Source organism: Prunus persica, chromosome G3 (assembly GCF_000346465.2).
Source record: "Prunus persica cultivar Lovell chromosome G3, Prunus_persica_NCBIv2, whole genome shotgun sequence".
NCBI lineage: Eukaryota > Viridiplantae > Streptophyta > Magnoliopsida > Rosales > Rosaceae > Prunus > Prunus persica.
The window spans coordinates 17,936,909-17,952,640 of NC_034011.1; the positions used below are offsets into that span (position 1 = coordinate 17,936,909).

Below are 15,732 nucleotides of genomic sequence, written 5' to 3' on the forward strand. Positions count from 1 at the left end.
TAGCTAAGAGTCGAGAATTTAAGAAGAGAAATTAATAATTCCCTTATTTGGCAACTTAACTGTGGAATTTATTAATGACGCGTGGAAGAAATCGTGGAAATTGGGGCATCAAATTTTCGAGTCTAAGTTCTACCAAAATATGCCTCATTTCACAATTTTCATAGTGTCATTTACAAATTTCGACATGCATAAATCCAAATACTGAAATTTTCAATTGCCAGAAATTAAAATAATAGAAATCTAAGTTCCGTCATTTTAAAATTCTATGTAATTTTCAATTCCTTCATCTAAACAAAGGATAATTGATGACTTCCCTTCGTTTCTGATAATTAAACATATTAATGTTACTAATCATGCTGGATTTTACACGCGAGTAATTAAAATTTTCCCGAACATGATTTCTAGGTAACCACATAACTAATTTCCTATTGTATTTATATTTGACCCTTTGCATTCCTCACACTTATTTGGGTATTTATTACATTTACACTCTACGCGCTTTTTCCCATTAATTATGGGAAAAATAATATTCCCAGTCAAATTTAATAATTTTATTAATTCAGTCCACGCGGCAAGGAATCCGAATCAAGCAACAAGAAGAGTAACTCCCATGCCCAACTGCCATCTGCGACGTATCCTTACAGATTTACTTTTCCTTCCTTCTAAGCCCAGCCAGCACAAATCTTTCCTTTATTGCCCAAATCCTCTACACCCTTGCTCACCCTCTCTTCCCACGTGTCCGTTTTTCATTCGACGAGGATTCTCCACGTCCCATCTTTAAGGCCGCGCAAATTCCGACTATGCTAAGTCGGCACACACCTGATCGCTGCCTCCTCCCCAAGCAGCCGAGTGAAAGTCGCCTATATATATCTCTTGTTTGTCACGCATTTAAACAAAGCTCAGAGCCCTTCTCTACTCTCTCTCTCTCTCTCTCTCTCTGTCTGTTGCGATGTCGAAGAGCAATTTGGTTTCTTCAAGCCCTAACCCTAGCTGGAAAGGCTCTGGAGTCGGCGCGGTGGGATCCAGGGAGCAGTTGGAGACGATCTTCAACAAGTTCGACAAGAACGGCGACGGAAAGATCTCCTGCGACGAGCTCAGGGGCGTGTTCGGTGAGCTAGGCTCCGATACTTCGTCGCTGGAGGAAGTGCGCAGCATAATGGCGGAGTTCGACAGAGACGGCGACGGCCACATTGACATCCTGGAGTTCGCGGAGATCATGAATGGCGGATCGAGCCAAGAGCTTCGCGACGCCTTCGACCTCTACGATCTCGACAAGAACGGACTGATCTCGGTGAGTGAGCTTCACGAGGTGATGAAGCGATTGGGGCTGAAGTGCTCGCTCCAGGACTGCGTGAAGATGATCAGGAACGTCGACGCCGACGGCGATGGCCACGTCAACTTCGACGAGTTCAAGAAGATGATGACTCCCCGTTGATCCTCCGTACGGGTGCGTATTTGGCTAGCGATCAAAATTCACAATCAAAACAGTACAAACAAGAATTATTAGACAGTCTTCTTCTAATTAGTAGTTTGATTTAGATTCAGTTTCTTAGGGATTTGACGTAGTTAATTGGAAAAGTGTACAAAATTAACACTTGAATCGTTGGTGCTAATTGGATCCACTATCGTCTTTTGGAATTAAAGTATTGCTCTTCTTGTTTCTTATTTTGTTTTTTTTTTCTTTTTAATTTTATTGTCATTACTTTTTTTATGGGGTATGTTTTGGTACTTTTCTTGATGGAAAGTGGTGGAAGTAGTAAATGGGTGGGTGGCTTTAATAATGTTAGGTGATGTTGCCTTGCCGTAGTGGGATGGTCAGTGATTTGGGTTTTGCTGATCTCAACGCGGAATTGGGTGCCTTTCTCTGTCTCTCTCTCTCTCTCTCTCTCCGTCGTCAATGTCTCAGTCTGTTCCCAAAATCTCTTTTTTGGTCGAAAGTATATATAAAATTATTTTAAAATATTGACCCCGAGACCTGTGGAGAGAAGGAAAACCGAGTTTTCAGATAATGTAAAAGGTGTTGGCAAAGTAACCTGATGTTGATTGGTTGTTTGGGGGACTAAAGAAATGCATAGCGTGTGGACTGGACTTGGGGAGATATTTTGTGTGTTGAAAGTTACTCTACTTCCGCTGACTTTAAATTAGGGCTTTTTTGTTAATTTTTTAAAGTCCTTTTTATACAGGGAGTATGATTCACATGCAAGGGCCCACATGTGAAGCCCATCGTTGGATGGCTGCCAGCTGTGACATGTGGAGCCTTTTAAGACAGCGATGCTCTTGTTGGTCGTTTGAGTGGTGGTATTTTCTTCGTGTTGTTTTTAATGTTTTTAAGAGGGCCAATAATAGCTTTTATTTTTTTTTTTTAAATCATGACTTGTTATGTGTTTAGAATATATTTTAGTAAGATTTAGGAGATATAAGATAGTTTTAAAAAAATGACAACTGACTTTATTGAATTTAATTTTAAAAAATTGATGATATTTTTTAATTTATAAAAAGTTAAAAGCCTCTTTATTATATTACTAGCCCTTTGGCACATGCTCACGCATGTGTTAATTGGTTTTTATTTTTATTTTTTATTTTATTTTTAGAATTAAAAAAAGATAACATGGGTAGTTATCTATATATATAAAGCAAAAGGTAGAGAATGGTGAAACATTCAAAATACCAGAAAATGCCCTTTGTTAATTCAAACATTAAGAATTGAAATTATTAATTAAATGAGGATAATATGGTAAATTCATATTTTTTAATATTAAAAAAATTAAAATTAAAAACAAAATAAGATAATAGGTCCTACTTTTATGGAATATAACTACCCTGTTATCTTTTATTAATTCTAAAAATAAAATAAAAAAGAAAAAGAAAACCAATTGACACATGCGTGAGCATGTGTCAAGAGGCTAGTGTTTTATAAAAGTAAGACCTATTATGTGATTTTGTTTTTAATTTTTTTAATATGAAAAAATATAAATTTACCATATTATCCTCATTTAATTAATAATTTCAATTCTTAATGTGTGAATTAACTAAGGGTATTTTGTGGTATTTTGAATGTTTCACCATTCTCTGCCTTTTGCTTATATATATACTAGCCCTTGACACATGCTCACGCATGTGCCAATTGGTTTTCTTTTTCTTTTTTATTTTATTTTTAGAATTAATAAAAGATAACAGGGTAGTTATGTTCCATAAAAGTAGGACATATTATCTTATTTTGTTTTTAATTTTAATTTTTTTAATATTAAAAAATGTGAATTTACCATATTATCCTCATTTAATTAATAATTTCAATTCTTAATGTTTGAATTAACAAAGGACATTTTCTGGTATTTTGAATGTTTCACCATTCTCTGTTTTTTGCTTTATATATACTAGCCTCTCTGCACGCGCTTCCGCGCTTGCAAGAGGCTTTTTTAAAAAAATAAATTTATTTTAGAATTAAAAAAGATAATGGGTAGTTGTGTTCCATAAAAATAGGATCCATTATCTGCTTTTTCTTTTTCTTTTAATTTTTTTAAATATGAAAAAGTGTGAATTTACCATATTATCCTCATTTAATTAATAATTTGAATTCTTAATGTTTGCATTAACTAAGGGCATTTTCTGGTATTTTGAATGTTTCACCATTCTCTGCCTTTTGCTTTATATATATAGATAAAAGCCTCCTTCTAATTATTCATAATTGACAATGGCTTGTTAGGAATTAGTTTGAGTTATATATTTCACATGGCCTTAAAGTGAGCAATGCAAAATCTTTTGTGATTAATCGACCAAGTGAGAGACTTAATCAACGAAATGTAGTCTTCTAATCACATGAGGTCTCTAGGAGTTTGCCTAGTTCAAGAAGTAGAGCTCAAGCTTAAATCTCTTGTTAAAGTGCTATTCTAATTGAAACACAAGATTTAAGAGGATTCCTAATTCTATATGGATTGAAATAATCTAATCTAATGAAGTTTGGTATCTGGAGTGTTTCTTGATGGGCAAGGAACTCGAGTGAAACATATATATAGAGGTCCCTTCTCTAGCAGTGAAATACACTCAAATAGAATCTCATCCCATCTAGAGAGAGAGTATTAAGGTGTTGCATAGGTGAATAAGATCCTGTATTTCCATCATGTCTGATCAAGGTTAGTGAGTTTAAAAGCTTGTTAGGAGTTACATTCATAACGTACAAATAGTAGTACTCAAACAATAAGAAGGTTGTAAGAAAATCGTGTGTGCACCACACTTTGCATTCGATTTTGGACCTCTCCCCGTATATTAGAGTAATTTAGAATATCGTTTTTAAAAAAAACAATAATACGTATGCACAACATCAGGCCCCCAAACACCATGGAAAAGTCATGCTACGCATGGGTAGAACCAATCGGTAGCTTTTTGAAGAAGAAAAAAATGGCACATATATAGTCCACCAACAAATAAGGGAACTTTGGGATGGGACCCACATGGTGGTTGTGTGTGCATGTTCTTATTCTACAACAGTCACTTAATGGCCGAGATTAATTTGGTTTTCTATGGCTAGATTTCATTTTTTTTTGGGGAAACGTGAAGCTAATTGCTAAAATGATAAGGGTTTAGAGATTAAATAAACGACATTCAAACCTAACAACAATTCTCAATGGTGCAACAAAGAGTTTGATCCCAGGGCCTCCAATACCACAAAATTCACATAGCTAGCCATGAAGTCTGGCTGTTGTTTAATGCAGGTTTTTAAACAAGAAAACATCTATATGGTGTTGTAAGATGATAAGGTGGAGCCCACATATTGGAAGAGGCTTTGCCTATAAAATGCTAAAATATGAAAACTATGAGAGAATATTTGTTTGTGGGAATTTTCTGTGTATTCTTCTCCTTGTAGGAGGTCATATTTATAATACAATGAAACCTGAATGGGCAAGTAAATAATAAATTCCTAAATCTATTTACAGTAGGAAATCAGGATTTAAAGTAAATCAATTACAATTATAATAGAAATTCTTAGTGTGTAAGGAAAGTAAGTCAATATCCATAAGTCACGCCAACACTCCCCCTCACGTTGGTGCATAGATGTCGCTAATGCCCAACTGATCCAATGAATTGTAGAATGCTTTACTGGAAATCGTCTTTGTCAAAATATCCGCCAATTGATCCTCAGATTTCACAAAAGAAAATTGAAACACTTTAGCCTCAAGCTTCTATTTGATGAAGTGTTGATCCACCTCAACATGTTTAGTACGATCATGCTGAACCGGATTCTGTGCAATGGCTATAGCAGTCTTGTTGTCACAAAAGAGATTCATTGTAGATGTAGGTTTATACCCAAGTTCAGTAAGCAACTTTCTTAACCAAAGAAGTTCACAAATCCCTTTAGTCATGCCTCTGAACTCAGCTTCTGCACTGGATAAAGCTACTACATTCTGTTTCTTGCTCCTCCATGTCACCAAATTACCTCTCATGAATGTGAAGTAACCCGATGTGGATTTTCTATCTGTTACATTACCTGCCCAATCTGCATCTGAATAACCATCAATATTTAGATGACCATGCTTTGAGAACATAAGTCCTTTTCTAGGTGCAGACTTCAAATATCTAAGTATCCGAAGAACTACATTCATGTGGTTTTCACTTGGAGAGTGCATAAATTGACTGACAACGCTCACTGCATAAGCAATGTCTAGTCGAGTATGTGACAAATAGATCAATCTTCCCACTAACCTTTGGTATCTTTCTTTGTTAGTTGGAACTTAATCCGGATATTCTCCAAGATGATGATTCTGAACAATAAGAGTGTCCGCAGGTTTACAATCTAGCATTCTTGTGTCTGTCAACAAGTCCAAGACATATTTCCTTTGAGAGAGAAATATGCCTTGTTGCGATCGAGCCACCTCAACTCCCCAGAAATACTTGAGTCCACCTAGATCTTTCATCTCAAACTTCGTAGCCAGATAGTCTTGTAGCTGTGATATTTCCTGTTTATCATTCCCAGTAATAATCATATCATCAACATAGATTATTAATGTTGTTACCTTCCCTTTTCGATGTTTCAAGAACAGAGTATGATATGAGTTGCACTGTTTGAAACCATTGTTCTTCATTGCCATGGTGAACCGTCCAAACCATGCACGTGGTGACTGTTTCAATCTATACAATGCTTTTCGTAACCTGTAAACTGTTCCAGTCTGAGTAGTATTATATCTAGGAGGAATGTCCATGTACACCTCCTCCGTGAGTTCGCCATGTAGAAAAGTATTTTTTACATCAAACTGATGTAGTGGCCAATCCAAATTAGCTGCAAGGGACAATAAGACTCTGACGGTGTTTAACTTTACAACTGGAGCAAAACTTTCTTCATAGTCTATACCATAGGTCTGTGTGTACCATTTTGCCACAAGTCTTGCCTTGTATCGCTCGATAGATCCATTTGCATTGTGTTTTATAGTAAACACCCATCTACATCCGATAGTTTTTTTTCCTCAGGGTATAGTCTCTAATGTCCAAGTCTGATTTTTCTCAAGAGCTTTCATCTCCTCTTTTATAGCTTGGACCCACTTAGGATCTTTCAATGCTTCAGATACCTTGGTTGGAATATGGATAGCAGACAACTGATGTACAAAAGCCTTGAGTGGTTCAGATAGCTTATCAGTGGATACATGATTTGCAATTGGATACTTGGATGTCTTGCCAATATTAGGTGAATAACGGTTTGGTGGCTTCCCACGATTTTGCCTGAAAGGTAATTGATATCCAATAGTTTTATCATCTAAATGCACAAGTCTAGTAGGAGTAGTTACCTCAAGGATATTCTCAGGAGATTGGTCTGTTGGTACGGTTGAGTTAAAGGGGGGGTCTTCATCATGTTGTTCTGTATTGTCTGTAGGTGTGAGACTTGGATCAGAAATATCTTCGCATGGATCAGGTGGGTTAGGCAATTGATCCCTATGAATGGGCGATTAGTCGCTTTTCAACAGAGAGTAATCTCGTGCTCCAGACTCAGGATGATCAATCTTTTCTGTACAGAGGAGAATTTCTTTATTTTTCAAATTGCTCCAATTCCGCTCTTCACTTCGTATCTCCCCCTGAAGCGTAGAATTGGATGATGGGTCATGGAAGAACAGCTCAGATTCCAGAAAGGTCACATCCAAAGTGACATAGGTTCGTTGGGTAGGAGGGTAATAATAGCGGTAACCCTTCTGATGATGAGTGGCATAACCCACAAAAACACAACGAAGCGCACATGGATCAAGTTTGCTACGTTGATTTTTGTGGAGATGAACGAAAGCCACACATCCAAAGATTCAGGGTGTGAGTACCAAAACATAAGGTAGATGTCTGTGTTGCGCAAGCACCTGTAAGGGAGTTTTAAAGGTCAATACACCAGAAGGCATGCAGTTGATCAGGTGAACTGCGGTGACAATAACATCATCCCAGAACATGAGCGCCAATCAGAAGTGCTCGGGCGGTTTCAAGAAGATGTCGATTCTTTCGTTCAGCAACACCATTTTGTTGCGGTGTCTGAGGACAAGTCGTCTCATGGATAATTCCATGTTGTTGGAAGTAAGTCTGAAAGTCATGATTGAAAAATTCTCCACCATTGTCTGAGCGAAGAATTTGGATTTGAGCATTAAACTGAGTTTTCATCTGTTTGTGGAAGGACTGAAAACGGGAAAACTCTTCGTTTTTATTCTTCAGCAAATAAAGCCATGTCATCCATGTACAATCATCGATGAATGTGACAAACCATCGAACACCAGAAGGAGCAGTGATAGGCGAAGGTCCCCAGACATCAGAGTGAATTAACGTAAATGGAGTAGTACACTTGTTCGTACTCAACGGGTAGGGCACACGATGACTCTTGGCCAAAATACAAGTATCACATGTGAAGTCGGAGTCCTTAAAACCTAAGGATAAATCTGGTATAAGATGCTTCATATAACTAAAAGATGGATGCCCCAATCGACGGTGCCACAACTAGATTTGCTTTTGTTTGCTATCAAAGGGATGTGTCACACTATTAGCCACGCCGGGACTGAAGTCATCAACATAATATAGCCCCCCTTTCTTAGTACCACGACCAAGAATCTCCTTAGTGTGAATATTTTGAAGCAAACAAAAACTCGGGTAAATAAGTACACAACAATTCAATTGTTCAGTAAGCTGACTAACTGACAACAATTTAGTGGATAAAGATGGAACAAGTAAAGTATTAGATAGTGTGAGAGGGGATGAGAGTGCAACAATGCCAGCCCCTGTCACAGGATAAGTAACACCATTGGCATTTGCAATACAAGTTCGTCGAGGTTGTGTAGTATTCAGAAAATCATCAGGATCAAATGTCATATGATCAGTTGCACCAGAATCAATTATCCAGAATCAATCTTATCGGAAGTATGGAATCCATAACCAGTACCATTAATGGTGCATTGTCCTCGATCTGTAAGAGTAGCCCACCAATCGGGGTAGCCATGCGATTTAAAACAAGTCTCACAAGTGTGTCTCGGATCACCACAATATGCGCAATCTGGTCCATGTTTCGTTAGTCTAGAAGTCAAAATCTGTGCAGCGGAAGATGCATAGGATACAGGTTGAGTAGGAATTTGGATCGCAATCTGAGCCTGAGTCGGGGCTGGAGTCGGAGTCGAAATCGGGATCGGGGTCTGAATCAGAGACAAATTCGGGGTTGGGGCCATCATCAGAGTGGGGGTCGAGGTCGTCTTCGGAGTCGGAGTCGGGGTCGTCGTCGTCATAGTCGGGGTCGGGGTCGTCAAAAGAGGATCCTGATTCTAGATCAGGTTCAGGGTCAAAGTCTGCATATGTAGGAGCGAAGCCATCTGGGCACTCAACTCAACGATGGTTGGTTGAGAATGAGAGAAGGAGTCAGTGGTACTACCTCCATGAGGGTTGAAAAAATCATCAACCCCCATAGCGGCGGCGGGGGTTTGAAACTAGAGTCAGCAATTCCAAAATCGCCGCTCTGATACCATACTAAAATATAAAAACTATGAGAGAATATTTGTTTGTGGGAATTTTCTGTGTATTCTTCTCCTTGTAGGAGGTCATATTTATAATACAACGAAACCTGAATGGACAAGTAAATAATAAATTCCTAAATCTATTTACAGTAGGAAATCAGGATTTAAAATAAATCAATTACAATTATAATAGGAATTCTTGGTGTGTAAGGAAAGTAAGTCAATAACCACAAGTCACGCCAACATAAAAGGGTTCGCCCTTCCTTTGTAATGGACAGAAAAAGGATTCAATAAAACATCAGATTTCTATATTTTCTCTATACCTCAATTCTCTCTATACTTTTTCTAGATTTATAACACGTTATCAGCATGAATATCTCTGAAAATACCAGCTGGGATATTCGATCAAAACACTCTGCTTCATTACTATTCTTTCTTGGGTTTGGTTTCCATGATTGCTCTCTATCACTCTCATCTGTACCTATTTCTTCTGGCATCAGAACCAATTTCTGACTTTTTATTCACCAACCCATCTCTCTCTGTTTCTAAACCTTGGCTGTTTGAAGTCGTATATATTGATTATGCACAAGTTTGGGGATGAATCCACAATGGAAAGCTACAGAACCCCATGGCTTGTATGGATCACAAGTCGGGCTCGGTTTGCCAGTCTCTCAAGAACTTTCTCATCATGCAGCTGAAGGAATACAGCAGAGGCAATGATTTTTCACTGGGCTTGGTTTGGTTGGTCTTTCCTTCTTGACCAGCCAATTGAAATTCAAGCCGCATTCACTTTTGCTGTTTTGAAAAGTTTTTTATTTTTATTTTTATTTTATACATAAATCCCATCAAAGTGCTTCTTCTTGTTCCATATTCTTGGTCAGATTTTTCCACAACCATTCACTAAAGGCCCAGCTCCTTTTTCCATAACCATAGCAGAGAAGAATGCAAACCCATGTATAAAACTACAAGCCAAGCCAAATCACAAAGTCACAGTGGAAGTCACAGATCCAAAAACCATCCTCTTTCTCTGCTTTTCTGTCTTTTGAACTTTCACACGCCACAACTGTGCCTTCTTGTCCGATCAAAATAACCCAACTGGTGCAGAAGAGAGGGAGAGAGAGAGAGAGAGAGAGAGAGAGAGATCAGAATGGGAAAGGGTAGGAAGATTGGCGTTGCCATGGACTTCTCAAAGGAGTCGTTGATCTAGATAGCGAAACTTGATGGCTCATACATGAATATCAGCTCTTGTCTTCTCAAAGGAAGAGAGAAGACAAGAGCCTCAAAGACCATCAGATATTATTCCTCAACCCCCCAACAGCAAGAGGACTCGAACTCAGAGATTAGTGGAGATAAGAGAGCAACTGGGAGCATGGACAACCATATCCTTATCAATCGCTTGTTATTTGCTTTTAGTTACTTTATATATTATATTTTTGGTGGGAGATTTAATAGTTTATATATTGGCTACAGCATGGACAACCAACTTTGGGTGCTGAGATTATTGGCATCTTCGTTCTTGTCCACACTATTTGGTGCAGGTTCATGTTCAACCACTTTATTTATGAAATTATGGAGTAGACAAACGTGAAGTGAAGGAAGACTAGCACTATGGTTTGTCTCTACTTTTCTAGTTACATATATTAATATAATAATACTACATTATTTCCTATTTCCTCTAGTTTTGAGAGGAATTTCACCCAAAAAAAAACAAAGGGGGAGGCATTTCAAGTTGACAATATATATATAATATTAATATGAAAAGTTGATGGTAATATAATATATTATTCTTATTTACTTTTCTTTTACTAATCATTAATAAGAATAGACCCTTAATAATATTAAACATATTATTAGTGGGAGGTCGTTAGTAATATTAACACTTTTTTTATTCGGTAGTGGTTTTATCCCTATAGTTACTTTATTTACTGTATGGTATAGGTTTATTACCCATACAACAGTATTTATTTAAAAGTGTGGTGCGAGTTTTATCGTCCACACAACTACCTTTACTTTTATTTAAAAGTATGGAGTAGAATTAGTGCCCATACAAGCACATTTACTATATCGCACATTTACTTTATTATTTAAAGTATGGTGCAGAATTAATGTCCATATATGAGGCAATTTACTTTATGAATTTACTTTACCGCACATTTACATTTATTTAAAGTATGGTGCGAGATTATCGTCCATACCAACAATTTATATACAAGCAATTTATGTTATGAATTAATTGTGCTGTATGATGAGTTTTTACAGTATACAGATCAGGACCAGAAGCTCCTTGATCCTCATCATACAACTACATTAGGACTTGAGGATCCTTGATGATGATATTGATATGAGAGCTGGAAGTCTCTCCGGTACCATATTTGTAAATAAGTGATCGGACTTGAAGATCTTTGATCCTTGACATATAAATAAGGACCTGGAGTTCCTTGATGATGTAACAGTACCGTATTGGTTAATAGTGTTGTACATATGAATACTAACTGTACTGAAAAATGTACTATATGCATGAATAGACACATATTTCATGACTTGATGAATAGTACCGTATACATGAATAGTGATGTATGCATAAATATTAACCATTTTGGGTAAACCGTCACTATAAACAAAAAGGAACATGCAATTCCTTAAACTCATGAATGAGCAATTAAATGAGACGCCATAAGTTCCTCAAATCATGGACAATTATGTAAGGGCTTGAAGTTCCGAAATATATACAAAAAATTATAAAAATGTCCATACCATGAGAATATGTAATTTTGGCCCGAAGTTCAAAATCTGACAATATTGAGAACCTAACAGTTCCAGCAGTTAAATGGACAACCCTTGAGGTATTATTGCAAATTGTGGTACACCACATATTTCTTTGGCATAAGAAAATGATAAATTTAATAAAGTTCGATTTTGTTATAATCGACACCTCAATGAAGAAATATATTTTGTGAATTCTGGTTGTTAAGAATACACCGTGAAATGGATAATATCAGGATAAACCTCAAAGGATAAATTGAGGCTTCCCACACATTTTGTTATATTATATGATCTGGGCTGGAAGCCCAAGAATCCAAATATATGTGAAATCCCAAACCTAAAGTTTTGGGTATATAGTAGTTAATGCTCTTCACTACTATATTGCGACATTATCATGGCTTTTACTCAATTTATATTTCATGCCCATTTGGAAAAGGCAAATAAATTATGAGGTCGTGTTTAGCACGGGCCAGAAGTTCCAGAATCACATGCATTGAAATATATAATTTGAGGGATGATGTGGTTATTTGAACTTATAAGGCATAAGGTTCCAAACCGTCATTTTGAAAAAATGTAAAAATCACATGTGCAGGTTTATGAATTTACCCAATTATTATAACAGGAAATGAGCATACAACAGATAGATTCTTTTCTGCAAGGAAGGAGCAGGCTCTGTAAAATCTATAAAAATCCATTAATGTTTGTTGGTACTTTCGGCATTTTCAAGTATTATTTTCGTCAAAGCCGATCTTTTTTTGCGGATTTCATAGAGCTACTTTTTCAAAACCACCCCAAGAACCTCGCGAATTTCTGTGGTTAATTTGAAATTCACTGGTTCTACCTATTCCTCTTATTTGTGTATAAATATGTTACTAACGAAATTTTCTTTGCAGGAGACATCCAATTTTCTCCATACCTAGTGATGCGATATCCACTTTTTTTTTCTATTAGTGAGCACTCGATGTGCTTAAGAAGCGAGACTATCTCTGATCATCCATTCAGGAAGCGAGACTATCCTTGATCATGTTTCCGCTACATCAGGGAACTGTAATGATGACCACATGCTCTGATCTCATGGAGTTCTTCTAGACTAGGGGAAATGAGAGTTTGTTGTCTGCTTTCATCAGCTTCCTCACCTGATTGCTTACCTTATCTTGCAATTAATATCACAATTTTTTGCATTTGTTCTCTTTTTATAACTCTCTGTCCATAAGGGATTTGATTCCTTTAGAATGAACATCCGAAGAAAGAATTCATGAAGTGATCCTAACTTTGAGGGTTGAATTCATAAAGTGATCCTAACTTTGAGGGTTATTTGTTTTGACAGAGATAGAAGAATTGTGATTTTTGCTCCTGCAGGATATAACTAGATCATCATGCATTATGTTGTATTTGCTGAGCCGTTACGTGCTTGGAAGATATTTGAGCAAAGTCTCTCCCACCTAAGGATGTAAGCGATACTTATGTTATTTCATACTTGTACTTTTATTTTTTGTACAACATCCTTGAAGGTAACCAAATGGGGAGATAAGGCCGTTCCAGAAGAACGCCATGCAAAGGATCATTCTAGAAGAATGACTTGCATTATAGATCGTTCCAGAATAATGACTTGTATTATGACCATTCCAGAAGAATGGCTTGTATCATTCTGATATGTATTCATGAATTATTAATGCAAATTTCACAGACTGTAAGTTGAATACATTAATGATGTACTGCATATATTAAAGTCCAACAAAAACAGAACATGGGTATAGCAGTGATCAATATGATGCACGCCTGTTGCGTAGCAAATGATATGGATTGAAGTCTCGGAAGGACAATCCTTTAACATGTTAACATTAATACGGTGCAAGCCTAATGCGTAGCAAATTATATGGTTTAAAGTCCCAGAAGGACAATTAAATTGATATGTATGTATGAATATGTGGCATGCCTGCAGTATGACAAATATATAAGTTCTAAATATTCCAACTCCCTAAATGGAGATTATCCACGCCCTACCGTAAAATAACGCTCCATTGGACGTTATGATCCACATTCTCACATAATTCATCTTATAAGAGATGTCTGTCTGGAAAGAGACAATAAAAGCCCCCTGAAGTGGCTTGGGTACCCAAAAGCAAATAAATGCTTATAATTGATGCATGCGCATGCACATAAGAATGATGAGATCATGAATTAATGAATGACAATTTTTGATTTTAGAGTAGCTACTCAAATCATCAATGGGATGTGTTGATTGGAACCACATTCTATTATTAAATGTCGACAATATCATTGGCCAAAATGGAAAGATGCAATTCTATTATAGATGAGAATGAACGTGAAAGAACAAACCCATAGTATGAACCCCAAAAGATGTTAATACTGAAAGTTATACTTGAGTGTTCGGAATAAAAGGGAATATACCCATTTGTATGACACAATGTTTCTGGCAGAAACAAGAAATGTTGGGTTTCTCCATATTTACAAATGCAATTGTTCCTTCTTATTACACATTTACGGAGACCAACATGTTATATTTAAGGGTTATTAAATGCACGGAGCATATCGCCAGAAGCAATTCCCTAAAGATGTATAAGTAGCTGGGTTAAAGCTATATAATGTGTCATAAAGTATAATCCCTTAAATAAAATCATTGAATGATTGAAATTGCATGAACCAAGTCTGTAGACATGTACCTGAAGCACAAATCTTGTACTCAATACTAATATGTACAAATTGCCTCAGTGGGTATATTGAGTATAATATGTTTGCAACACCTTAAAACTCCTGAAGAGTTCAAGAAATATTTGTCTCGGCCTGAAAATCGAGCATTATGCCAACTAGATTCTTGCTTATACTATGAAGATATTGAAGTATTTTTATGTGGATTATTCGTTGGGCACTTAAATAATTTTCCGGAAGTATACTGGACTGGATATTATATTTTCCAGATAGAGCTCAGCTCCATCACCACCACTTTGGGATGATGTGAGGCATATTTGATGCTACCTCTGCATAACACCATATACGGGCATATTCTTTTCAAGTAAACTTACAAATAGCCCAGATTTTGTTGGATACGCGGACTCTAGAAATTTCTATGGTCGCTTACTGGAAAAAGTTAGTCATGAAGATTTCAGGAGGAGCATCCAACAATATTACAAGATTGACTCACAGGAGCAGTGTCAACTATGATATTCAGAAAGATGATCAACAATATGGCTTAAAGATATTTTGCCAAGCATCAGGGGGAGCGTGCTGCCAATAAAGACCTTCACACACTGTACTCTTTTCCCTTTGTTCAGGTTTTTATCCCACTGAATTTTTCATGGCAAAGTTTTAATGAGGCAGTGTCTCACGAGTGTCAATATACACAGAATTTTATGTTACACATGGTTATGTACTCTTTTTTCCTTCAACCAGTTTTTGTCCCACTGGGTTTTACTGGCAAGGTTTTTAACGAGGCATATTCCATACATTGTAGTCTCCAAAGGGGAGTGTTGTAAGATGATAAAGTGGAGCCCACATGTTGGAAGAGGCTTTGCCTACAAAAGGGTTCACCCTTCCTTTGTAATGGACAGAAAAAGGATTCAATAAAACATCATATTTCTATATTTTCTCTATACCTCAATTCTCTCTATAATTCCTCTAGATTTATAACACATAGCCTAAAAACCTATATGGCCTACCATAAATTATAGCATATTAGGAAAATATTATTCCATGATTGTATATATTGAAAAAGAAGTTGGTAACAATATCGATTTAAATATGATGACAAAGGATTTTAATTATCTCAAAGATCACATGGTACAACTTGAATATGTACACTTTCAATTATATTGTTTTTTAGGAGCTTTTAATTATGTTGTTGAACATATATTCAATTGGAGAGTTTGTTTAACAACACCTTTCTTTATACCCTAGCCCCCTTTCTCCCAAAAAACACTCTTAGAGCCTTTTCCACTTTGAGGGGGGAGCAAGCCATTGTTATTCCCCCTTTCCCCTCTTCTCTTCCTCCTTTCACCTC

At 36.7% G+C, this 15,732-nt stretch overlaps 1 protein-coding gene across 1 annotated transcript; it reads left to right on the forward strand.

Annotated features, from left to right (window-relative positions):
* On the forward strand, positions 870-1,665 carry LOC18782214 (probable calcium-binding protein CML23). The gene has a single exon (XM_007215019.2). The coding sequence runs from the start codon at positions 950-952 to the stop codon at positions 1,433-1,435; it is 486 nt and encodes a 161-aa protein (XP_007215081.1). The 5' UTR covers positions 870-949; the 3' UTR covers positions 1,436-1,665.

Bases quoted from the DNA above. Each gene is read 5' to 3' on its own strand.
- LOC18782214 (XM_007215019.2), top strand. From the start codon at position 950: ATGTCGAAGAGCAATTTGGTTTCTTCAAGCCCTAACCCTAGCTGGAAA.